The 25,169-nt window shown below is 37.6% G+C and overlaps 2 protein-coding genes across 5 annotated transcripts in view; one reads left to right on the top strand and one right to left on the bottom strand.

Annotated features, from left to right (window-relative positions):
• Nucleotides 1-100: 100 nt before the first annotated feature.
• Nucleotides 101-7,012, top strand: LOC149922412 (dynein axonemal intermediate chain 1-like). 2 transcript variants are annotated; one of them, XM_090164147.1, is made up of 13 exons: nucleotides 101-168; nucleotides 232-312; nucleotides 377-497; nucleotides 831-955; nucleotides 1,023-1,133; nucleotides 1,605-1,782; nucleotides 1,835-2,247; nucleotides 3,113-3,202; nucleotides 3,271-3,358; nucleotides 4,595-4,823; nucleotides 4,883-4,982; nucleotides 6,034-6,216; nucleotides 6,731-7,012. In XM_090164147.1, the coding sequence occupies exons 1-13, from the start codon at nucleotides 139-141 to the stop codon at nucleotides 6,845-6,847; spliced, it is 1,866 nt and encodes a 621-aa protein (XP_090020273.1). In that variant the 5' UTR covers nucleotides 101-138; the 3' UTR covers nucleotides 6,848-7,012. The 2 variants fall into 2 exon arrangements, with proteins under 2 accessions (XP_090020273.1, XP_090020274.1); XM_090164148.1 differs by lacking the exon at nucleotides 6,731-7,012 and having other exon boundaries at nucleotides 5,996-6,163.
• rols (zinc-RING finger and ankyrin repeat domain-containing protein rolling pebbles) overlaps nucleotides 6,959-25,169 on the bottom strand; it is a 76,052-nt gene continuing 57,841 nt past the window's right edge. For 2 of the 3 annotated variants that reach the window (XM_090164144.1, XM_090164146.1), the window contains exons 4-19: nucleotides 22,359-22,472; nucleotides 22,132-22,200; nucleotides 21,474-21,707; nucleotides 14,071-14,274; nucleotides 13,880-13,984; nucleotides 13,662-13,783; nucleotides 13,404-13,548; nucleotides 12,814-13,334; nucleotides 11,976-12,178; nucleotides 11,722-11,908; nucleotides 11,165-11,656; nucleotides 9,904-11,100; nucleotides 9,683-9,832; nucleotides 9,520-9,620; nucleotides 9,250-9,450; nucleotides 6,959-9,171 (exon numbers count right to left, since the gene is read on the bottom strand). In XM_090164144.1, coding sequence (XP_090020270.1) covers nucleotides 8,964-9,171; nucleotides 9,250-9,450; nucleotides 9,520-9,620; nucleotides 9,683-9,832; nucleotides 9,904-11,100; nucleotides 11,165-11,656; nucleotides 11,722-11,908; nucleotides 11,976-12,178; nucleotides 12,814-13,334; nucleotides 13,404-13,548; nucleotides 13,662-13,783; nucleotides 13,880-13,984; nucleotides 14,071-14,274; nucleotides 21,474-21,707; nucleotides 22,132-22,200; nucleotides 22,359-22,472 — 4,253 coding nt within the window. In that variant the 3' untranslated portion in view covers nucleotides 6,959-8,963. The remainder of the gene's footprint in view (nucleotides 9,172-9,249; nucleotides 9,451-9,519; nucleotides 9,621-9,682; nucleotides 9,833-9,903; nucleotides 11,101-11,164; nucleotides 11,657-11,721; nucleotides 11,909-11,975; nucleotides 12,179-12,813; nucleotides 13,335-13,403; nucleotides 13,549-13,661; nucleotides 13,784-13,879; nucleotides 13,985-14,070; nucleotides 14,275-21,473; nucleotides 21,708-22,131; nucleotides 22,201-22,358; nucleotides 22,473-25,169) is intronic. The other variant, XM_090164145.1, reaches the window with a different exon arrangement.

The following is a 25,169-nucleotide window of genomic DNA, read 5'->3' as shown; positions in this document are numbered from 1 at the left end:
ACGATATTGATCTGAGCCACGCGTAGCCATGACAACGTCTTTGTACATATTACGCCATACTACTCCTAGTGTTTTCACTATTGTGTTTTACCTAATCTTTTAAATTTATAACATAATAAGTACCAATTTAAATTCAAAATGAATTTCGCCATTGCTCAATCGGTGGATGTAAGTAGCATTGTATTACGTCGGTTCAATAACCTCCTGTATTCAATTTGGTTTGACATATAGGAGAGCGACAATGAAGTTACCCTAACTCTGACAACCATCAACCCCAGAATTGACAAAAACACCATCAGATTTAGCTACAAAGTAAGAATTTCAATAACATTTTGATACCGATAATAGAAGTTCAAATATTTTACTAACGGTACAGGATATGGAATATCGAAGTTACGTCAGTGCCTCGAACGCGGTAGTCTTATATAGTCAGCGGGGTTGTCTCACCAGTAAACGCATGGAAGATATTCTCAGAGAAAGTATAGATCAAGGTTCGGGTAAGTAATTGCAAAGCGAAATTGGCATGGTAACCTCCCGACACCTAGGAGCAACAAACACAGCACCCCACACCACCAGGAGGACGCAACCCGTCAAAAGTCGTGCATTTTCTCGCGTACATTTTTCATTGGTTAGACGCTTTAGCACCCGCTTCCGTCGGAAAGGGAAAATTCGGAAATTGTCTCCCCCCCCCCCCCCCCCCCGCCTGTAAAACGTTCAGCGTAAAGGTTCGTCCAATGAAATTTGTACACAACACCGCATTAGCGTGTTTTAAGGCTAGCTGCGTTCTCCTTGTGTTTGTTGCTCCTAGCTGACACTTACTTCTTCCCCAGAATATCAATCGAGTGGTCACCAGAGTGCCGCTTTAGACAGCAATGGCCAACAGATACCGAAGGTCTTGATAAATCAATTCAATTACAGCGACAGAGCGTCTTTGACGCGTACCAGAGATTGCAAAGTCAGTCAGACGCGATAGTTAATCATTTGGTTTTGGCATAGCAGTCAATAAATTCGACCATATACAGGATAAACACATTCAAACAGATCCCCCAATCTTGAAGAGATTCTCAGCAAACAGCAGCCAATGGGAGATATTCGATTATTACGAAAAGGACATTGCTAGAAAGGAGAACAAGGTAAGTCTTTCTGGAAGTTTTGAAATCGAAATTAATCGGACTCCATTTTAGTAACGGCTACTAAAGGCTGGTTCACACGGGCAGTGTTTTCCTGATTTTCTCTATTTTCTCGTTTTACCACCTTTTCTAGTTGAAATATCCCGGTTTTTGAAGCTCTTTGAGTTCGACTAATCAGCGAGCGTTTCGCTGTCACGTGATATAAGGCGCGATTTTAAAGTAGGCTTAAGAATTTTTGCGTCTACCACTTGACGGCATAACGCTCGCTGACTGGTCGAGCCCAACGCCCCTCAAAAAAAGGTTATCCGTTTCCTCGTTCCCCGGCAGCGCTCACTGTGATAAAATCTGGCAAATTTTGTCCGTGTGTACAGCCGTGTTCCTGCGCGCCAGAACCACGGGAAAAGGTGGTAAAACTAGAAAATATAGAAAACCAGGAAAACACTGCCCGTGTGAACCAGGCTTAACTCCATCTAGGGAACAGAGGACACCAAATTAAAGCAAGGCGGAAAGGATCAAAATTTGAAACCCGAAACGAAACCCGAAATTTCAAAGGAAGCTGACATCCCGGAGGAGATCCTACCCAAACTAATTCATCTGGCCAAAGTGGTCGAAAGAATGATAAGTCACAATCTCCAGCAAGAAATAACTCTAGGTATAGACACCGAGGCTGAAAACTAGAGAAGATTCTCAATGACATCTTTCAGATTTCAAATTTTGGGAGGACCCGTCGGACGAATTCCGAGACCCGAAAGGAAGTCTGCTACCCTTATGGGAGTTTCACTCTCCATTTGAAAACGCGTCAACGGTAACGTCGTTGTGTTGGAATCCGAAGTACAAGGATCTGTTCGCGGCCTCTTTTGGATCTTACGATTTCTCCAGTCAAGACGAAGGCTTTATTTGTCTCTTTTCTTTAAAATGTCCAGCGGCACCCGAAAAGGTTTACAAAACCACTTCCGGTGTTAATTCCGTGGATTTTCACGCCCAGAAAAGTCACCTACTGGCAGCGGGTCTTAAAGACGGTTCCGTTCTAGTGTTTAATGTCAAACTCGATCAGAAAACGCCAACTTGCGCCAGTGACGAAAGAAACGATACCAGACATTGTGGTTCCGTTTGGAAGGTACAGTGGTAATCGTAGGCTTACCACGGTAAATAATACATGCATACACTTGGAATTTTTACAAAAGACAATGGTGAGCCTGATGATTATTATCGAAAGAGTGCTATTGTCTCTAAAAAACGCATTTGCTCTTTTTAAACCATCTAAATATGTTATTTTACGCTGAACTAAACTAGTTAAGTAAAGAACATTACAAATCCTCCAAGTTCTTCTTCAATTTTCTGGTAAGTCGATTTCCCGATTGAGTGTCTTCCATTAGCGACGGCGACCAGCTAATGAATTTTAAAATACGCACTTTGACTTACATTCGCAGCACGATGGCAATGAATCCTTAGACATTCCAAGTGTATACATATATAATTTCCGGCTTAACGTAATACAGGGCCCCCACTCAAATCTTCATTTTTTTAAAGGAAAAAAAATATAGGACTTTATAGGACTATTTTTATAAAATTATAGGATTTTTAGGACTATATATATATGCTATTTAATTTACTAACTTTATGCATTTAAAAAGAAAATCTATATTTAGAGAAATAAATCTTTGATTTTCACTTAAAAAATAGAAACTATTTAACGATTTTATCACAAAAATATACTAGTACCATGTTAACAATAACAAAAGTATAGACTAGAATGACTTGGTATAGGAATTTATCCTCTAGCTAAATCTAGCAATTTAACTGAGTGGCTGGGTTTGAAATGCGCAAAATATAAAAATTATAGGATTTTATAGAATTTTTGCTAAAAATATAGGATGTTAGAGGACATTTTTGAAAATATAGGATTTTATAGGAATTATAGGACCGCTGGGGGCCCTGGTAATATCTCGGCACTAAAGTAATTTAAAATGCCTAAACAAAAGGTCGAATGGCTGAAGGACGACTTAAACGGGTTCCAAAAGATAGCGTCAGTCTCCGAAGACGGGATCATTCTAATCTGGGAAAATTCAAAGGTTACCATTCTAACACTTAAATCTGTATTTGGTTAAAATCTGTAATTGGCTAAATATCCTTTTCGCAGAGAAAATTAGTGCCAACGAAAATCGCTACACTGAAAGTACGGGATCACTGGGTTGATGGTCTCAGTAGCGTCCGATTGGATATCACAAGTAAGCTACGTTTCGAAGTGCTATAGGCTTCGTGCGTAGTTTAAGTTTTGGTCATAAGTATCGCCGCCTACCGACCGAGTTTTAAATTGAATATATGAAAGCTGTCTGCTCGTTCAAAATTTACTCTCCACAACAGCTGAAAGTTTCAACCGAAACTAATTAGTTGATTGATATTAAGGCAGATGGCGCTATATTTCCTACGCTCGAAACCTATAAATATTATCATTTTTTTCCATAAGCGTGTCTTTTTGGTAAATATTTAACTGAGAGCTAATCGGAAAGTGACGTCAGTATTGTGTCTACTTGAGTCTATAGAAGCTAGGAGCAACAAACACAAGGAGAACGCAGCTAGCCTTTAAACACGATAAGGCAGTGTTGTGTACAAATTTCATTGGACAGCCTTTACGCTGCACGTTTTACGGAAAGGGGGAAGGCAATTTCCGAATTTTCCCCTTCCGACGGCAGCAGGCGCTAAAGCGTCTAACCAATGAAAACTGTACGCAAGAAAATTCACGACTTTTGAAGGGCAGCGTTATCCTTGTGTGGAGTGCTGTGTTTGTTGCTACTAGATAGAAGGGACCTACAAAGATTTTAATAACGGACCTTCAAATTCAAGATTAAGGACCACTAAGTAAACCAAACCACTTGTTTAGAATAAAGGATATTATTTGAAATCTTTTCCTGCCGTCTGCTTGTAACCCGGCCATCTGTTTAAGAGTACCCGAGGTGTTTATTGCCGATTTTGTTCATTCGATTTGCCATGGCAACCGAAAATGTTTTTTACCACTTAAAACTAAAAAATCTCCATTTAAAAAGCATGGGATTTTCTCAGTTTTACCTACGAATTTTTTTTTAATTTAAAAATTACGAAATGGGTAATTTGGACCACATTTAGGTAAATTTCATCAAATTTCGGTAAATTTTAACATTTTTCGGGAAAAATTGTAAAATTTTTGGGTAAAATAAGGAAAAAATCTTATTTTGGTTTTAAGTGGCCAAAAACATTTTCGGTTGCCATGGCAAATCGAATGGGTAGTGCAACGTCTCCTTTTGGGAAATTTAATATCTCATATAGGTCCACATCATGCCCGACTTTGAAAACAATCGGCAATAAACACCTCGGGTACTCTCCTTGTCAGTGAAAACTTTGCTTGATAAGAATAGGAAGTGACATACTTATGGAACAATATCATATACTTAGGGCAATACCCGTTAATGAGCCACGGCTCTCTTTAGATTGTGGGTCCGCGTTGGCGTTCCATAAAGTCGAGGACAGCGACTACTTGGTGGGCACCGAAGAAGGTACCATCCACCTGGGGTCGGCCTTCTATACCGAAAGCTTCATCCGGTCCTACGAACCTCACTCTGGCTTGGTGTACAAGTTGGAATGGAACCCGTTCCACGAAGACGCATTCGTTAGTTGCGGCTCGGACTGTTCCGTTCGAATCTGGCATAAAGACAAAACGTAAACGTGACTTATAAACGTCGTAATGAGCGAAATAAAAGTGGAATTTACCTTTGCAGGTCACCTTTGTTTTCATTCTTCTTGGAGTGCGAGGTCACTGATGTCACTTGGTCACCCTATTCCGCTACCATTTTCGCCGCCTTGACCTCGAAGGGCAAGGTATGCAACTATCTCTATTTGCCGATTGAACACCTCTAAAACGCTCAATCACTATATTTCTTCATTGACACCACCATAAGTTCATAGTTTGGTTTCGCATAAGTGTGTCAGTTAAAGTTTTCTAGCACGTCATCTCAATTTTTATGGACTTCAGACTAACAAGGAGACTTACCCGAGGTGTAACGCACCGATTTTGTTCAAACTTGGGGGTTCAGTAGGCCTTAATGAATCAAGGAAATTCCCAAAAGGAAAAGTTTCAACGGGAATTAGTTTTGCCATGGCAACCGAAAATGTTTTTGACAACACAAAATGGAAAATTCCTTACCCAAAAAAAACATGGAATTTTGAAAATTTCTAAAATGCAAAAACTAGAAAAAAATTTATCAAAATTGACGAATTGATAAATTTTTTCTAGTTTTTTGCATTTTAAAATTTTTTTTGGAAATTTTTCCTTAGAAATTTTCAAAATCCCATGTTATTTTCGGTAAGGAATTTTCCTATTGTGTTGTCAAAAACATTTTCGGTTGCCATGGCAAATTTAATGCCCGTTGAAACTTTTCCTTTTGGGAATTTTCTTGATTCATTAAGGCCTACTTAACCCCCGAGTTTAACAAAATCGGTGTGTTACACCTCGGGTAGTCTCCTTGTAAGTCATTAGGCAATGAATGTTTGATAGTCCATGATTAGGCCACAAATACGTGCTCTTTGCATTATCTGATATTGAGCACGCGTGGTCATTTATGTTTTCGCTAGTAGCGCTTATCTTGTTGAATAACGTAATTTTTACGTCAATGAATTATTATTTCGAATAACTGATCAACCTAAGGAAATATTTATTTACTTTTGATGCCACACTTATCATTTTCAGTGTACATAGAGCCACGTAGCGGGCAACGCGAGAAGCTAATAAACAGCTGGATTTAATAATAATTATTACTATTATTATTATTATTTATCGTCTACTTTGCTGACGACATTCCAGAATTTTATGAACTTCTCACTTTACTCGCTAGATGGCTCTATTTAAACTGAAAAGGCAAATTGTTCATAGTTGAGAGTATTCGACATCAGTATCGATCGTTACGAGGCGTTGTGTTCGCAGTCCATATTACCGAAAGAAACTAGCGCCACCTGCCTTCGATTTAACTTCACCGAACCTATTATCATCGTAAGCAACGACAGAGGACATATCACCAGCGTTAAATTATCGCCCAACCTTCGGAAACATTTGGAGGTAGCCTGTACTTTCACATTTCTAAGTACTTCCATAATTTGGTCTTCAAAAGATGGCCATATTGGCAGGGACGTCATTTGGGTGAGGCAAGGGACCCCACTGAATTTTTATGAGCTAAAAAAGTTCACGAATTTTTCTAACATCAACTCAGAATCGGATGAAGTACAAGTAATATCTTGGCTCAATATTTTGTTCTGTCTATTATAATGAAAGTCACTAGAAATTATGCAATAGCTATTTCGATTAAAAATCTAAAAATGATTAAATTTGACGCGTTTTTGTCCTTTAAAAAAATTGTTTTCCGGGACTTAAGTTCTGCGCCCTCCTGAAAAATCCTGAAATGATGTCCCTGCATATTGGAAGAATGACCTATATGCTTCACTCGAAATCTAATTTACGTGACGTTAAAAGCTTACACGTACAAGGCTTGACTAGCTTTTGAGAGTAGTAGCAATTGAGGTCTTTTTGTACCTGGTTAAATTGTAAATGAAATTACTTTTTTCGTATTTTTCAGGAGGAACAAAACATAATGGATCCTAAATTTCGAGAACTTGAAAAGAATCGGTTGGGAAAGCACCTAGAAATGGCCTACGAAGGAATGATTTTCGAAGATGAAGAAAGAGAATTATAACCTGAAGTGTATGAAGTGTAATGAAAATCAACCAAATACAGTGTACAAAAAACCAGTTCGTTTTAATTAGGTTTATATCAATATAAATTCAACACGTCGGAAAATACGTAAATGAAATATTAATACAGTGTTTTTAAAGAAATTTTTTCGCGTCGGGTTAATTTGTTTTTGTAAGAATATACCTGTACATTTTGAAGGCACTATAAATATAAATTTATTTACATTATCTTTTTAAAGATATACTACTTACTACACGTTCATATTTTGTCATATGCCAAATACGATTAGTTTGGGTTAAGTTAATTGGCCATTAGGTCGGCTAAAACACGCCATTTGCGGGTTAAAAAAGGGGGACATAAGTAACGGGAATGTTAATATTTTAATTAATAGGAGATCAATAGAAATGAAATATATTTTAGAATTAGCGATATTTTAAACGAGTATTAGTTTTACCATTAAAAACAAAATACCGTTTTCCCTAGTTAATCTCCCCTTAATTTAAATCAAACCCAATTAGGTCTAAAATTGGGTTCTTAAATACTGTCAGGTTTTTTTTTATTTACTAAAAGCTGTACTAATTGGAAAATTTTGAAGGAAAACTAAAAGCGTTTTAACTAAATGCGTTAGTTTCTTAAGGTATAACTAAAATATGCAAAAACTAATGTAGGATTATAAATCTAAAAATGCTAATAATTGGTACTAATGCACCATGGAATTTTAAGGATAGATTTAGGGAAAGCCTCTAAAACGAATCAATGATTATACCATATACGTCATACGTTGAAAATGCAATATTTTGTTATATTTTAATTACTAATTTATGGATTTAATACCTAATTTTGTTAAATAACGTTGTACCATTAGAGAAAAACGCAAAATATTAGGCAATCAGTTAGCAGGCTGACACGTAAATTTCGCACTTATAATTTTAAATCTGAGTAAAGTGCTCGAAATCTAAGATTTAAAATAAAACATTAACAAAATATTGCATTTTTTCGTTCAGATTTTGAATAGTAGTATTTTTAGGAGCTACGGAAAGCGAACTACGTTTTTAGACCTATCCCACCAGACTTTCTAAATCTACTACACATTTTTCTCAAAGCACACTTTCGGAAAACAGAATTATAAAGTTATTATGTCAAACATTGAAAAATGGCTCACAAAAGGCAAGAACACAAACGATTAAATTATAACTCGAGACTTCTAAGAAACCACGTGACTCGACTCTTTCGACCAATGGCGACACCGTTTTAAAAAGGGCGCCAAATACGAACTTCAGAGGAGCACGCGGTCCCGTTTGCGGGACTTGTCTCAAGTTTGCGTCACTAGATTGAGTGTTTTGTGACCCAGGTTTCCGACATAACTCTACCCAGACGCTTTTCGAATATTAAAATGGCAAAATGCGGTACAAGAATGTATATTGTTAATACAAATGAAAACATTAAGGAAGAAAATTCAACCCAAATTTTAGCGTCTGGGGAGGTCGGCCAACCATCGCAAGGATTATTAATATTGTTGTCAAAGTGTTCTGCTCATTATGTAGGGAAATATCTCCAAAGATATTTCAACCTTTTAGTGGCTTTGTTTACATATTTTTTTATTTTTTTTAATTTTATATAAAAATGTTTTGCTGGGAATGGATTTGCAGAAAGACGGTTAAGAATCTAGGCCTAACTTCAAGACGCAGTCGCAAATATGAAATTATTATAACGTAATCCAGGTTGAATAAGTCGTTAAACGCCTAAAATGGTTCAAAATTAAATAAAAATTATCAAAAACTTCATCTGTGATGGAAATCTGAATAAAACTAACTAGATTCTGCGATCATATAATACAATGTGAAGGATTTCATTTTTAGCCAGTGCGTCTTGAAACACGTGGAAAATTAAGAATAACAAATAGAAATTGGGCAGTTTAAATTTACTGTTAAGTTTTGTTCCTGAGCTGATATTTGTGGTTTCCTTAAACGTACTCGTTGGAATGTCCTTTCGTAGTGTGTTTTTTTTTGTGGCTGGTATAAAAATGGCGAAGAAATTGACTAGGTTTTTAACATATTTTGTCCGATCCTTGGTTGTCACCTCGTGGAATTAAGGACGGAACTTTCGTGGTTTGGCACTCACATAGCAGTCTCAAATCCCCTTTTGATGGCCAGAAACGAAGACCTGTCGATGCCTGTGGTCTCGTTTCTGAAGTTTCCTCCCCCGAAGGCGTGTTGCGCTAAGCTCCTTTGGCTCGTAAGCGAGACAGAATCCAACGAAATACCACACACCTGGTCCAAAGTGTCCGTTGAGCCACTCAAACCACGCGTGGATTTATCGAGGAAACTATGGAGAATGTCCAGAAAGAAAATAGTTAATTATAAATCTTAAAAACTTTGGATTAAAATATACCGCAACATTTACCTGTTTCGTAAACTATTTGGCACAAATTCGGTTGACGTTTGAGAGACCTGATCGTGATCTACTCCTTGAAGCGGCGTTATCTTTTGCGTTAGGGCGATTTCGAGATCGTTCTTGGTGTTTAGGACGACTTTCCTGAATTCCAAATGTTTCGGAATTAGAGTCAGTACTTGGTTTATGTCCTCGAGGGCTTCGGAGTCCAAACTGTCGGTAAATATTTGGTTGATAAGATAATCAAGTAAGGAGGCAATTGAGTTAAAATAAATGGAATACCCTGAGTCTCTTTTAATACAAGCTCTGACGTAATAACCTTCGTAGGCGGTCGGTCGAATTTCGATCGCTTGGTCGGCGGCTTCTTTCGCGGCCGTATGGTCCTACAGTTATCCAATCATTGAGAACAGCCATAGATATCAAAAATAAATGCGCAATTATTTACGTTTAATTTTCGTTTGCTCCTGGCCAATCCGATGCACAAGTGAAATTTCAGCTGTTCAAAGGCCTGTCGTTTTTCCCCCAAGGAACTTGGATTCGGGAACTTCTTCAACGCGTACTGGTACCTGTGCGCGGCTTCTTTCACTCTGTTTTTCTGTAAGCGTTCATTCGGAATACGTTAAGTAACACATTTTAAAAGAGATTAATCGATTGAGAAAGAAATACCTTGTAAAGTTGTCCACCGTCGTCTAGTAGCTTCGTCAAAAGAAGCAGTAGCATTTCAGTTTTTCCTTCAGCCATGGCCCAGGTTTGGGGACCAAGCTTGGCGCCCTTGTAGAGGAAACAAGAAACAGCGGCACCATTTCCGCTGCCAATGGCGCGGTCCAGAGGTCTCATGCCGCTGTGATCGACGTGTTCCATGACAGCGCCGCGATCCAACAGGAGCTTGACGACATCAGGGTCACCGTGGACGGCCGCCAGATCGAGAGAGGTCCTACCGTTCTTGTCCGCTTGATTGACGTCGGCCGAATGATCTAAAAGACACTGAACCGCTTGTAATTGGCCTTTTCTCGCCGCCCAACCGATGGCCGAAAGTCCTTCTTTGTCCACGGATTTCACGACGGAGCCTTTGGACAACAGCAGTTCTAATATTCCCAAATGGCCCTCCATCGCGGCTAACATGAGCGGTGTTCGACCGTAACTGTCTCTTTGTTCGATGGAGGCCCTCTGACTCAATAGGAGTTCGGCGATTTCCCATTGACCTTCGGAAACGGCGCAGGCCAGCGGGGGTTCCTCCTGGCAATTGACGATGGACACGGCGGCTCCCCTTTTGATTAGAATTTCGCACGTTTTGGTATGAGCGGCGAAACAGGCGGCCGAGAGGGGCGTATGACCCGAAACGTGGTCCGGGGCGTTGACCCTCACATCGGCCAGATCCAGTAAGTACTCGCACACTTGGAGATGTCCGTTGAGCGCCGCCATAACTAAAGCCTGTTGGGCCGCCTTGCTAAAGGTGGTAGTGTTCTGGGTGGTGTTAGTGGTCGTGCTTCGTTCTTCAGTCCCTTTGGTTGTTTCCTCGTCGGCATTCGGCCAGTCGCTTTGGACGATGTGGCTCACAATTGGCAGATGTCCGTTTGAGGCCGCGTGAACGAGCGCGCACCATTCGTTGTTGTCCGTCATGTCTAACTTGGCTCCGCCCATTAGCAAAATCTGAACGACCTCCAAGTGTCCTTTTTGGCAAGCTAAGATTAAAGGCGAGACGAGCGCTTCGTTGGTAGAGTTAGGGTCTCCTCCAAACTCCAACAGAAGAGATACGAAATCGGAGTAGCCGCATTGAGCAGCTACGCAGATTAAAGGTAATGAATCGGGTTGCGGCGTATAGCAGTCTGGATTCGCACCCGCTAACAGTAATAAACGGCTAACCTACGGCGCAAAGAGAACGTATTAGAAATTTTCACTGATAAATGAAGATAAAATCAACAAATACTTTGATATTTGGGCTGTAAACGTTTCTCAAGCAGGCTAACCCAGTGGATAGATCGTCGCTACTTTGCAGAAGCCAGAGAGCTTGTAGGTCCCTACTGCCACAATGGCGGGGCAGACTGGAACTCTTGAAGAGATGCGCTTTAAGCATATGATGGCCCAGCGTCAGGGACTGCTCTTTTTCCAAGGGCGCTTGCAATCGGCTCATGCGGAAGGCGATTAGGGCGTTTCCAGTTCGTGAATCGCAGATGAACTTGCTGGTCTTATCGTTTTCATCTCGGCGACTGAGAAATTCCCTCAAAGCCGGATGGGCGAACATGACGGTACCGTCCTTTCGTTCGACCAGAAACTGGGCGCTTAACAGAACGGACAGGCGACGTTGGAACTCGTCCCATGTCATTGGTTGGGAGACAGCGCCGGCATTGACACTATGGTAGATCTCCAGGGTGGACAAAGGGTTCAAGGATGCCAGACATACTTGCAAAATGCTCTTGACCTAAAAAATATCGCTCAAAACATTATACCCGAACTAAATTTGAATAAACTGTATCAAAGGCTTACCCTTTCGTAGGATTTAATCGTTGTAAACTTCAAATTGAAGAGAAGAAGGTACACTTCGGTTAAACTAACAGGAACGACTTTATAGCTGCTGCTTTTAATTACAAGATGACCTTTTTCGATTAAATCGAGCACCATCTTCACGAAGAGGAAACAGCCTTTACTCAATTGGGCTAAATGGCTGGAGAATCTAAGGGAAGAAACTTGCACAATTAGGCAATAGAACAATGAAAGTTTAAAAAGCGAGGGAAATTTACTTCGTGAAAGATGAACCTTCGCCCTTGGTGTTTGGGGCGGTGATGTTCTTCTGAATATCTCGACTACACCTCAGTCGACTCAAGATGTAGCCATTTAGATCTCGTTGAAGATGTTCGTTGAGGGACACTTGATCCAAGGAAATGTGTTGGAAGGGGAATGATTTCGTTACGGGCAGGAACTCGGTACGCACAGTTAAGACCAGCTACGGAGACGAGAAAATAAATTAGAATATCTGCATTTTGTCAGACAATTTTTCGGAACATCCAAAGACAATTTGACAGAATATCCAAAGTTAATTTGACCGAATATCCAAAGACAATTTGACAGAATATCCAAAGACAATTTGACAGAATATCCAAAAACAATTTGTCAGAATATCAAAAGACAATTTGTCAGAATATCAAAAGACAATTTGTCAGAATATCAAAAGACAATTTGTCAGAATATCAAAAGACAATTTGACAGAATATCCAAAGACAATTTGTCAGAATATCCAAAGTTAATTTGACAGAATATCCAAAGACAATTTGACAGAATATCCAAAAACAATTTGTCAGAATATCCAAAAACAATTTGTCAGAATATCAAAAGACAATTTGTCAGAATATCCAAAGACAATTTGACAGAATATCCAAAGACAATTTGACAGAATATCCAAAGACAATTTGACAGAATATCCAAAGACAATTTGACAGAATATCCAAAGACAATTTGACAGAATATCCAAAGACAATTTGACAGAATATCCAAAGACAATTTGACAGAATATCCAAAGACAATTTGACAGAATATCCAAAGATAATTTGTCAAGATGTAAAAAATGTTAAAATGACGTACTTTGAGCCAAGATGGAAACTGTAGGATATGTTTGGAGAGGAAAGTGGCGATGGTGTCACCGTAATCAGGTTTGTGAAATTCGGCTTCGTTCAGTCCGTCCACGACTATCAAACAAGTAGTGTTGGGTATCTTTCCTTGCCTCCTGAGGGTGTGCAAAGGCTCCAGAATACCCTTGACAAAGGATTCGGACGGATCGGAGATGCAGGACGGTAAACTCAACAATTCCCGGAATTTCCCGTCTTCCAGGAGTAGTTCTCGGAACGCGACCAGCTGTGGCGCTTGGCAAAGTTGGGCCGCCAAACTGTGGATGAAGTCAGGAACTAAACAAGTCGGAGCGTAGTCCGTTTGACAAAAATGGTAACCGACGACGTGTCCGGCCAGTTGACGCGCCGTATCGCGGTTCAAACTCATCTGGGACTGGTAAATCGAATCGGACATGGAACTGTTACCGCTGCTGCTGTTGGATTTGCTAGCGCCGCTGCTTAAGGAAAGAGAATCGAAGATTTCGTTGAAGGACATGTCTGAAATAGTGTCAACAAAGTTAAAAATATTAGTAACAGATGTGACTCAACGTATCGAATAATTCCAACCTTGATATAAAGGATCGTCTTTCTTGCGGCCGAAGTTGCTGTAGTCGACGAGCTGGAGAATGATGGCCGTTTTCCCACTGCCCGGACACCCGCTGATGACCACTCCTCGGTTATTAGTCTCCCGGGGTTCCGGAGACAGCAAAGCCTAAATAATGAGTAGTTTCGGTTAGACTTGACGAGCGAGTGGGTGGTACGGGAAAATTTCCAATTTTGGGGCGAGAAAACGAAATAAACAGAGATATTTGATATATTCGTTACCTGATGCGCGGTGTGAAACAACCATTGCCTGCCAACGAAGACGGGATCGGATTCGGTTTGGGGCACTTCGAAGAAGAGCGGCTTCAGGGGAATTTGTGCCGCCCGAAGAGCGTAGAGACGCCCTGCAAAATTTAATTTGGAAGATTGTAACGTTGAAATTTGAAAACGCGTCTAGGTGAAAAACGAAACACCTTATAGGAGATAAAACCCCCCAGTACCTTTATTGGTGGGCGAAACCGGCGGGACGTTGGAATTGCACGTGCGGTCGGATCTTCGAACAAACGCTGTTCGTTTCCCAATGGGCGGACAACGATCGCTGTTACCTGTGAGGAGGGTTACGTTTTAATCAGCATGGGGAAGTAAAATAGCCCGTCGCTTTACACGTTCCAAAATGGAACGTCTTACGTACGAGCGAAATCTTGTCGATGAAAAGAGTTTGGAACCGGAAGTAGGCCACCTGACGAACTCGATGACGCCACGCTGTGTCCAGTCGTACTACTGCTCATCAGGGACGCGACGCTGTCCAGGCTTTGATCTCGGCCGTTCTTAGAGAAGCCATTGCCTTTGTTGCTGGAAGTACTGCTGGTGCCGCTGATTGGTTCAGCTTCCGAACCTGCAAAAAGGAAAAAAAAAACAACTGTATAAATACGCCACTTCGGTATCTATTATGGCGCCATCTACGGCAGTTTTACGAAATCGACGAATATTTAAGTTTTGTAGAAACGGAACATAACATACTAACAAGTATTTCATTGGAGTACGCATCTAGTCTGTACAAATGAATAATGTACCTTCACAAATTGGTGGTACATATATCGCCGTCCTAGGAATAATTTCTTAATTATAAACTATATTTTAGTTTGTTTATAAAGTTAATATATAATGTATTTCCTCTCGCACCATTTTTTATTCCAAAAGATTTTTGACTAAATCAGGGGGATCCTGAGAAGGTACAAACATGTTTCAATAGAAGATTATTAGGGGAATAGTATATGAAACTTCTAAGCATTCCTCTATTTTGAAAGTAGATGGCCTGTCAGCCACTAGAAACCGTAGCGGTGTATTTCGTAATTTCCACTTTGAAATATTACTCTTATATAAACCGAGAATAACAATATCAATAGTTCAGAGTCTAAGCGAGGCATGGTATACGTCAAAGAAATGACACCGCCACTTGCTTCGTTTTAGAGCCTTTCTGGAAAAGCAAAGGCGCCAATTTTTCAGCAATAGGACACTTTTCTCTGAGTGTTCGATCGAATTTCTTGCCATTGTTTTCAATTGGGGATTCACTTGCAATAATAATAATTAGCTAGGTTTATAACCAAGGAACCACCTTAGGTCCAAGACTTTTAATGCTATTAATTGAGGTAGCCGGATTATACCGTGTTGGAGGCTGGTGGAAAGCCCTTCGTGACTAGTTAACATAGCATGTGTGAGAAGTATAGTGTTCGTCTCAATTTCACCGGTTGAAAAACCACGCCTCTCTGCCTTTTTTTGCGAAGACACTCCGGTGGTGAATTATCCAATAGGCTGAGTAGGTTTAATCCTAGGGCCCGCGGATCTTTCCCAAAGGTTGGGGCCCGAGACGGAGCTAAAGGAAGCTAGGGGCCCCGGCCGGAAAATATCTTCCAGCAATCACGAAATCATAGTCTATAGTTGCGACATTCTCTGTTAAATGTGTTCCAGAGCAAATGTCTCTTAAGAATTATATAAGACATTAGGAATTTCATAAGACATTAGGAATGGAATGATAATAAATGCTTTGGTCCCATTCGACCGAAATCCCATTCGTTCGAAAACGATTTAACATTGAGTCCCAATCGATCGAAAATACCCCAATTGTGCGGTTTATAGCCCAATTTTGCACGTTTATATTATTTTTTATAGTACATCAAATTTTGTTTTTATGAGACGTTTTTTAAATAGGTTTACTTCTTATATAAATAAGTGTTTCGAATTGTTCGAATTATTGTATTCTTGATATAAATAAAAAGTTCAAAGCATAAATATATTTATAAAAGCGCGCCACCCTAGGGAAGTGAGAGACTAACCTAACCTAACCTAACCTTACCGTTAGTACACCTGTAGCAATTTTGTTTAGGTATAACGTTTTTTACGTACCCTGCTATATCTCGGGGCAGAAGTAAAAAACAAAACAAAAGGTCCCAATGAACCGAATCCGCCTTTTGGGCTATATTTCGGAAACATATTGAATTCGGTCGAATGGGAATATACCTAATAAATATTTATAAAACCACTGTGGCGTAATTTTTTAGGAATGGAATGGTCAGATCGATTAAAGTTTGTATAGAGGCTATGCATTTTCCAAGTACCTTAGCATTGTAAACCTTCAACCCTTCCAATTGAGACCAAACATGCGTTGTTTATACACGAGATACAAAGCAATATATAATCCGAACCATAATAATTCGGTACGACAATTTTTCACAAGCGTGAAATAAAGCTGGCAGCCGGAGGCTTCAAAATTAGGCTACTATCGCGTTAAATTAATTCGCTGACGTCGAATTACAGTGTTTTTCTTCTAAATCAAAAAAATTACATTACACCTCGCCAAAGAGAGATCGAGAAATCAGGTCGGACAAATTTCCTTTCTACAAAAGTTGCGAAATTAAAAAAAAGCCAAAATTTTCTCCTCGTTTCTTATTATAATTATCCGTCGGCGAAAGTGAGTATCAAAGAAGAAAAGAGGGGTAGAAATAAGTGTGACACAATTCTTTTCCGCTAGTTCGTAACTTGATTGTGTTCCATCGCTACCGAGTAACTTAAACTTAACGGGTTTCTCCAGAGCGAGGTAAAAAAAATACTTGACAATTTGCGGACACGATCTAGCGTCGTTGAAAGGAAATTCCGGACATCGTAACGAGTACTTAAGGGCGAAGTCGCCGAATTTTACTTGTCACCACCAATTGCCCACGCTTCGAACCTATTGTTCTTCCGGTGGGCTGGGTCCCACTCTCCGTAGAAAATATTTTTTACCCATAAATGGTACCCGCAATCTAGATCGCCCGAAAAATGGCCAACGTGTCTCGAGTAAAGATAGCTCCGAAATAACCGTCGAGTTAAGCCGACCGAGTTAACGTCAAACTATCCACATTTCAATCTGACAAGTTTCAATTCGAAACTGGTTTATTTTTCATTTATGTTTATTCGCCAAAGTTTGGCGTACTGGTTTTTACTCAAAGATAGTTTAGGGAAGCTGGACTCTATAAGAGGATAAATGTCTAATAATACGCCGTATCTTCATCGATACGATTTTCTTTTTTCGTCGAGTTTTTCAAAATCTTAAGATACGGCGCTTATATACGTTTTATCCGTCTTATCAAATTTGCCTATCTATAGAATTTTCTATAAGAAATTCTATTACACAGAGTATTTATGGATACACTTAACCTCCAAGTTTTTTTTTCTTAGAAAGGAATCAAGTTTATTTACGAATTTCTCAGGTTACTCACGAGGAAGTTCGCGATATCCGAGGTGACATCGATTCGATCATTTATTTAGATTTACTGACTAACCATATTTTTCGAAAAAAGAAATAATTCCGAAAATTCGGATAAATCCTGATATATAGATACCGAAATTCTTTAAAGACGACAATTATAATAATAAATCAAATAGCTACGGCCAAACGTAATAAGTTCGGGTCAAATTTCGACGACTTTTTCGTGATTACAAAACCGTACGAAACACTTAATAAAGGGCGAACCAGGTCGGCGGATCCAATTTTATTCAAGACTCAGACAAGATATACCTCGATAAATCATGGACTAACTGTACAACTAAAGAAATATTCCATCCTTCACAGAAAAAACCTCTTATTATTATTAGAGATTTTACTCCGAAAGCCGTTAGCCGTAAACACAAACGCTGTAATATATTCGGCGAAATACACAATGGAAGAAATAACGTTCACTGGAGAATAGTTTCATCATCGTTGGACGGTAGATACGGCGTGGGGCAACAATAAAAAGATGGCCCGGAGTCATGCCCGCCACCCAAATAAATGCCACAGAAGATAAGTAATGGTATTAAAAAGTTTTTGGAGCGGTTTTCTCCAGTTGGAGTTTTCTTTTATATCATCAAAGTTAATCTTCGAGCGCGGTCTTTCATAACAGGATTACGAGGGTTGTCTCCTCGACGTCCGTAATTTCGTACGTTGCCTTACGACAGATTCGCGGCTATTAAGCGGCAACTACAAATAAAATAAATAACAAGTTGGGAATGGAAAATATATAGTCTGGCGCTTAAGTTGACATCAACATTCGAAAATTGGTGACCAAAATTAATAATATTTTGACGTGAATTAAATTCTTGATTTTAATTTAATTCATAGTTTTAATTTAATATTAATTTAATTCAGTTTTAATTTAATATTAATTTAATTCAGTTTTAATTTAATATTAATTTAATTCAGTTTTAATTTAAAATTAATTTAATTCAGTTTTAATTTAATATTAATTTAATTCATAGTTTTAATTTAATTTTAATTTAATTTAGTTTTAATTTAATATTAATTTAATTTAGTTTTAATTTAATACTAGTTTTATTCTTAATAGCAATTTATTACTAATTTTATCCTTAATAGCAATGTATTACTAATTTTATTCATAATAGCAATTTATTACTAATTTTATCCTTAATAGCAATTTATTACTAATTTTATTCTTAATAGCAATGTATTACTAATTTTATTCTTAATAGCAATTTATTACCAATTTTATACTTAATAGCAATTTATTACCAATTTTATACTTAATAGCAATTTATAATTAATTTAATTTTTAGTTTTACGTTAATATCAATTTATTTGCTAAATTTCAATTTAATATTAATTTATTTGTTAAATTTCAATTTAATATTAATTTATTTGCTAAATTTCAATTTAATATTAATTTATTTGCTAAATTTCAATTTAATATTAATTTAATTCAGTTTTAATTTAATATTAATTTATTTGCTAAATTTCAATTTAATATTAATTTATTTGCTAAATTTCAATTTAATATTAATTTATTTGCTAAATTTCAATTTAATATTAATTTATTTGCTAAATTTCAATTTAATATTAATTTATTTGAAAAATTTCAATTTAATATTAATTTATTTGATAAATTTCAATATAATATTAATTAATATTAATTTGAAGTTAATATTAATTTAGTAAGCTTAATTAATTTGAAGTTAATATTAATTTAGTTCTTAATTTTCAATTTAATATTAATTTAATTCTAAATTTTCAATTTAATATTAATTTAATTCTTAATTTTCAATTTAATATTAATTTAATTCTTAATTTTCAATTTAATATTAATTTAATTCTTAATTTTCAATTTAATATTAATTTAGTTATTAATTTTCAATTTCAAATTAATTTAGTTCTTAATTTTTATTTAACTTCTAGCCCCACTAAATAGAGGGTTCCATATTCCTAGAACAGACAGCGTCAAAACCAAGCGAAGCGAAAGGCCCTCTAGAACCTGGAATCCAAAACGAAATTTGTCCCTTTTATCGGAGTATAGCTCGGGTGCCATCTACGAGGCGCCGAACTAAAAAACGCGAGGTGATGCTGAGAGGTCCGAGATTTCCTTATTTTTTTACGCGTTTCGTTGTTTTTTTTCTCTCTCTCAAGAAAACACGAAGTATATTAAGCGCGAGATCAACGTACAGTTGTCGAAAAAACGGGTCATATTTACTAACAACGTTTTACAGCAATTCAAAGTGAATGGAAATAGTCAATTCTTCAAATAAGTGAGAATTGGGTTAGGCTGTGTTGAGCGCGCGAATGGGTAAAAATAAACGATTCTGGAAATGATTAAAAGCAAATTAGCTAAGCCTAACAGCGATATTTTTAATACGATTTAAAGACGCGGATCTTTTCCTTATTAGCGCGGGTACTTAGCGGAGGAGGCCGTGGACCACCCAGCGAGAGGCTCGCCGTCGCTGACCACAACAATTTCCTCCTTTAAATCTTATACACACAAACACTGCCCATAAAATCACGGCATATTTGACGTTAATTCCGTCCCATTTCATCTTTGATTTATGTTTCACTCGCGAATAGGGACGCTATAAAACCTATTTCTTCGGGTCCTTTCCGGGAGGCAAATTGCAACGGCAGATTTGACTCGTATAATAAGAAAACCTAAGTCCCTGCTAGTTTCACTACAATAAAATACACCAAAATAAGTTTAAACATTAAGCGGATTATATAAAAGTCTACGAGGATTTTTATAAATAAATTACACTTGAGGTCATAAGTTCTATAGCCTTAAGAGAGCGTCATCTACGTTCCTTCCTCAAACCTCGCAATTAAATCATAATTACCATCTTAACCAAATTTTTGTTTCAATTTAATATGAGATTATCTTTAACGAACCGAACGAATATAAGACTAGAGAAACCTATTTTTAAAGTGGTGTGACTGATATTAAAAATAGGTTATTTATTGACGTATGAAAATACACTCTTTTGGAAAAAATGACGTACGTCAATGGCAGGGTTGAAAAAAAACCGTTTTTTTTTTTAAATAAAAACAGGTTAAAATCAGGTTTTTTTTAACACTGCTTTATTTTACTTTTAATCTATTTTTCGCTTTTGTTTAACCGTGCATACGTATTACTAATCAGCTAAAAATTAATATGAGTATTATTACAAGCCTCACGTGACCAGAACGAAGTTTTAGTTTGGGTATCATTTTTGATTTTGTATAAATGCAGGGTGACCAGGAAAATGCCTCTACATTTTTATAGAAAAAATAGGAAATTTTTAAGCGAATAAAAGGAAAATATAGGAAACACTATAAGCAAAAATAAGGATTATTATCGAAAATCAGTAGATAAAATAATGTTAAATATAGGATGAAGAAGGGTACACGACGACGGAATGTTTTCGGGTTATATACTACATGAGAAAACCTAAGGAATTTATTAATTTTAAGACTTTTAGTCATGGTTATTTTTAAGATATTTAAAACTTTTTATTTAATGATGAGACACGATACTTCATGACTGGTTATAATAAAATTTTTATTTTACACTATTTAAAATAAAAACATTTAAAAGCCGACAAGCTTTCGAACCGTAGTTCCTCGTCAGGTCCCAAAAATCCTTCTCCTAAGGAATTTATAGGAAGGTATTGAAAAGATAGGAAATGTGGTCACCTTGTAAATGATTTAAAATGTAATCATTTCGGTAAGAAACTGTACAAACATTTTGGAATAATTTTTGTTAATTAAAAAAACCCTTGTTTTTTTTAATTAACTTGGATTAAACCATAGTTTAAACCAGCCAACCCTGGTCAATGTAATATACAGGGTGTTTAAAAAGGTTATTAAAAAATTTTAAGAAGTTGTAGGGGATGAGTTGTAGAAGTATGCCTGTTTTTTTTTTTTCAATTTTCCTACGATGAGTTAAAAGAGCGCCAGAGAGCTTCAAAAGCTTGGTTTTGCGCTTGTTGCAGCTTACTTCCAGGGGCTAGTAGGCCACATTTTGAAGCTCTCTGGCGCTCTTTTCACTCATCGTAGGAAAATTAAAAAAAAACCCAAAAAAAAACAGGCATACTTCTAAACTCACCCCTACAACTCCTTAAAAATTTTGCATACCCTTTGAAACACCCTGTATATGGTACATGAAATCTCAATAAACTTAAAGGACCGTTGAATCGTTTGAATTTCTGAAAAAAAGGCTTACAAAATACTAAAATGTGATTGGTGATATCTGCTATCACGAGGGACTCAAATCCGTTAAATTTTAGGTTATCTACGTGATGAATTAGTTTACAATAGGAAAATACCTGTTAAGGTAGAAACTGGACTAGTATTGGAGGACGCTGGCATATTGGCGTCACTGCTGGCCAACGAAGAAATGCTGGCGTAGGAGCCATGGCTATTGTTGCTTCTCTTGGCAGTGTCCGAGTTATGACCCCTGGTGCCCTTGACCCCAGCGTCGTCACCGAGAAGGAGACCTAATCTAGCGTAGAGGTCACTGTTGGACTGAGTGTCATCCGGTCTAGTTTTGGCTGGATTCTCTGCGTACATAGAGGGAAAAAGTTACTTTCACGTTGTTAAAATACACGACATAATTTATTATAAGAAAAATTACGTGCCAAATAAAAATATCATGCTTAAAAACCAAAAGTAACTAAAACTGTGGAAGCAAAATGAACTAAATTTTCCAAGCTGAACAGAAGTAAAGTGCAATTTATTTAATCCATTGGTTCAAAAATGCGTTTAGGTAAAAGATTTGCTCTCGTAAAACGAACTCAACGATTTAACTAACATGCTAAATAATATTTTCTACGTCCAGATGATTTTAAACCGTTCACGGTGTCTAAATTATTTCGTTCTACGGCATCTTTTTGTGCTCAGGCAAAATAAAAATGAAAACGTGAAGCAGCAAAAGAAGGGGGAGGTATCAAAACAAACAGCACTCGAAGTTCAACTCGAGATTACCCTGAATGTTCCAAAGCGACCTGATCTTTCGTACCATGTTGACGGGCCACCGATGAAATTTGGCCAACTCTATCGTCAAGAAACGTTGGGTCATAAGTATACCTTAGGCCTTTTCGTATTAAAATTTTTGCAGTGATAATATTTAATTATCCCCAAAAACGTTACAACTTATTTTTCGCAAGATTATACGATTGAAATCGTTGGAAATTAAAAATGACGTTATTTACCCGTGAGAGTTGAATGACTATCGACGCTGACCGTTGAAGGGCGCTGTTGTCGCTTTCTCTGCCACGTTTTCAGTCTCGGACTGGGTTCCGTTTCGAATATCGACTCGTCAGCGTCTACGAACAATGAGATGACCAAATATTAAACTTCTACAATAAGCGTAAGTTGTCTGGAAAAGTTTTCGTTAAATCGATACCACAGACAGCCAAATACATCTTTTGGACACTTCAAACTTTATAATTAAACACTTAGTTTTTCACTCCGCCAAACATCCCCAACTTCTATTAGCACGAGTATTTAAATTCTAACCTTGGACAAATAAACTAATACCAGAATAATAAGCCAACGATCCATTCTTCTAATAACATCGCACACCTATGTGGATTTTCCATTTCTAAGTTTTGAAAGTCATTGGAAATACTCAAGCCTGGACAATGGTAAAGAAAACTTTTATTTACCAAAGCTAAAATCATTTATATCATTTCTAAGAAATATTACCAGTAAACCTTTCTTCAGAACTGAATAATTTCCGAGAACAGTTAAATAAAAAAAACACGTAATTTCTATGCAAATCATAAACGGCGCCCAAAACCGACGAATACTTATTTATCGCCATTTAAATATGAGAAAAGGAGAACTTTTAGCGGGCAGACAAACCAAAGAAATATTGACCTTTGAACCGACGCATCGTAAAAAAAATATATAGTAAGGAAAATCTCGAGAGAAAGTGGGTTCCGCGTACCTAACTCTTTGCTATTTAAATTCTTCCATCATCCGTTACATCCGTCCAACAAGAGACGGGGGAGGGGGGGACGTCATAAATTAAAAAAAAAATCTTTACGCCCGCATCGCACGACCTCCTCCAAAAAACAGGTGGGGCCCAAACTTGAAGTGGGTCGAATAACGACAATTACGTCCACTAAATAGTACCGTAAATTGAAAAGAACTCCGCAACGATGGACGGACTAAGAGTTTAATTCGATAAGCCTGCAATTCTAAACCTAACGAGTTCGGCACGCGGATAATACGCGTTAGATGAATAATTTATGAGAGTGACAAATTAGCGTATACCTTCCCGAGGGGTCAGAGCCAATAAGGGCATTATGGCCAAATATTTCGTCTCGCGTTAAACGTTATTAAAACGTTAATCAGGTTTTCTTTTAACTTTAATTAGCATAAAATTCGAGAAACGGAGAGCGAGTGAACTAATGAGAAATTCCATTTCACCACCCCTTACTATAAAATCGAACCTTAGCTGACGTTCTAATTACCACGGATGAAGAATCCTTCCCCGCCTTTAAACGCGCTATCAGCTAAGGTTCATCTTTTTTGCTTCAACCGCGCATAAACAGCTAAAATGATAATTGGTATATTTCTGTGTCTTAACGAGCTTGATAGTGTGGAACCCCTCGCGGGTCCCCGGTTTTACTTGATTTCACAGCCACGACGACAAATTCTTGTCCCCGACAAGTCTATCTAGCTATTATTATTACGATTCTCATTTAAAAGCAACCATTACATTAACGTATAATATAACCGTATATGCATACGCTAAGGGCGATATGTAGGCAAATTTAATAAGCGTCGTGTACGAGTAAGAATCAACAGAGCGCCAATCCTTAAGTGATAAATTTCAATGAAAGTTAACCCCCTGTCTCGAATAATCGTGCAATACTTTATTAGATAAAAATTGGCGACTATAATGTGTCATTTCAGACAGAAACAATCAAGCAATATCCGTACTGGATTGGCAATTTTCTGAAGATAAGGCTCTCCGAATCAAGGTGAATACAGCGGGAAATTTTAAGTGGCGTTTTTTACAGGTTCGGGCTAAAGTAGAGGAAGTATAATTTATGCAAAAAACTGTAAATCATTTGCTATCCAACCCCTTTTTTGCGATAAGTGTTTCTAGTAGATGCGTGATCTAACCGCAACAGTGGTGTAGCTGAGATCCCCGGGGCGTTTACAGGGGAAGAGTCGATATTTAGCCCATAGATCGATAGGAATTTAGGACCTCCATAAATCCACCCCCCTCCGTATTTCGGGGGCCAATGAACTATAGATTTAAACTTATTTCAACCTTCAACCCGAAATTTTGATCTACCAATTCGATATTTGGAATTTATTTCAAAACTTCAACCCCATATTTCGAACTTATTTCAAACTTCAACCCCATATTTCGAACTTATTTCAACCTTCAACCCGAAATTTTGATCTACCAATTCGATATTTGGAATTTATTTCAAAACTTCAACCCCATATTTCCAACTTACTTCAAACTTCAACCCCATATTTGGAACTTATTTCAAACTTCAACCCCATATTTGGAACTTATTTTAATACTTCAACCCCCTACAACCCCCTATTTGGAACTTATTTCAAACTTCAACCCCATATTTGGAACTTATTTCAAACTTCAACCTCCTATTTGGAACTTATTTCAAACTTCAACCACATTTTTGGAACTTATTTCAAAACTTCAACCCCATATTTGGAACTCATTTCAATACTTCAACCCCATATTTGGAACTCATTTCAATACTTCAACCCCATATTTGGAACTTATTTCAAAACTTCAACCCTATATTTGGAACTTATTTCAAAACTTCAACCCCATATTTGGAACTTATTTCAAAACTTCAACCCCATATTTGGAACTTATTTCAAAACTTCAACCCCATATTTGGAACTTATTTCAAAACTTCAACCCTATATTTGGAACTTATTTCAAACTTCAACCCCATGTTTGGAACCCATTTCAATACTTCAACCCCATATTTGGAACTTATTTCAAACTTCAAGCCCATGTTTTG

This window comes from Leiobunum rupestre, chromosome 11 (assembly GCF_980474605.1).
Source record: "Leiobunum rupestre chromosome 11, qqLeiRupe1.1.hap1, whole genome shotgun sequence".
Lineage (NCBI taxonomy): Eukaryota > Metazoa > Arthropoda > Arachnida > Opiliones > Sclerosomatidae > Leiobunum > Leiobunum rupestre.
Note: the sequence above shows the minus strand (reverse complement) of the source record. Positions and strands in the feature narration are given on the sequence as shown.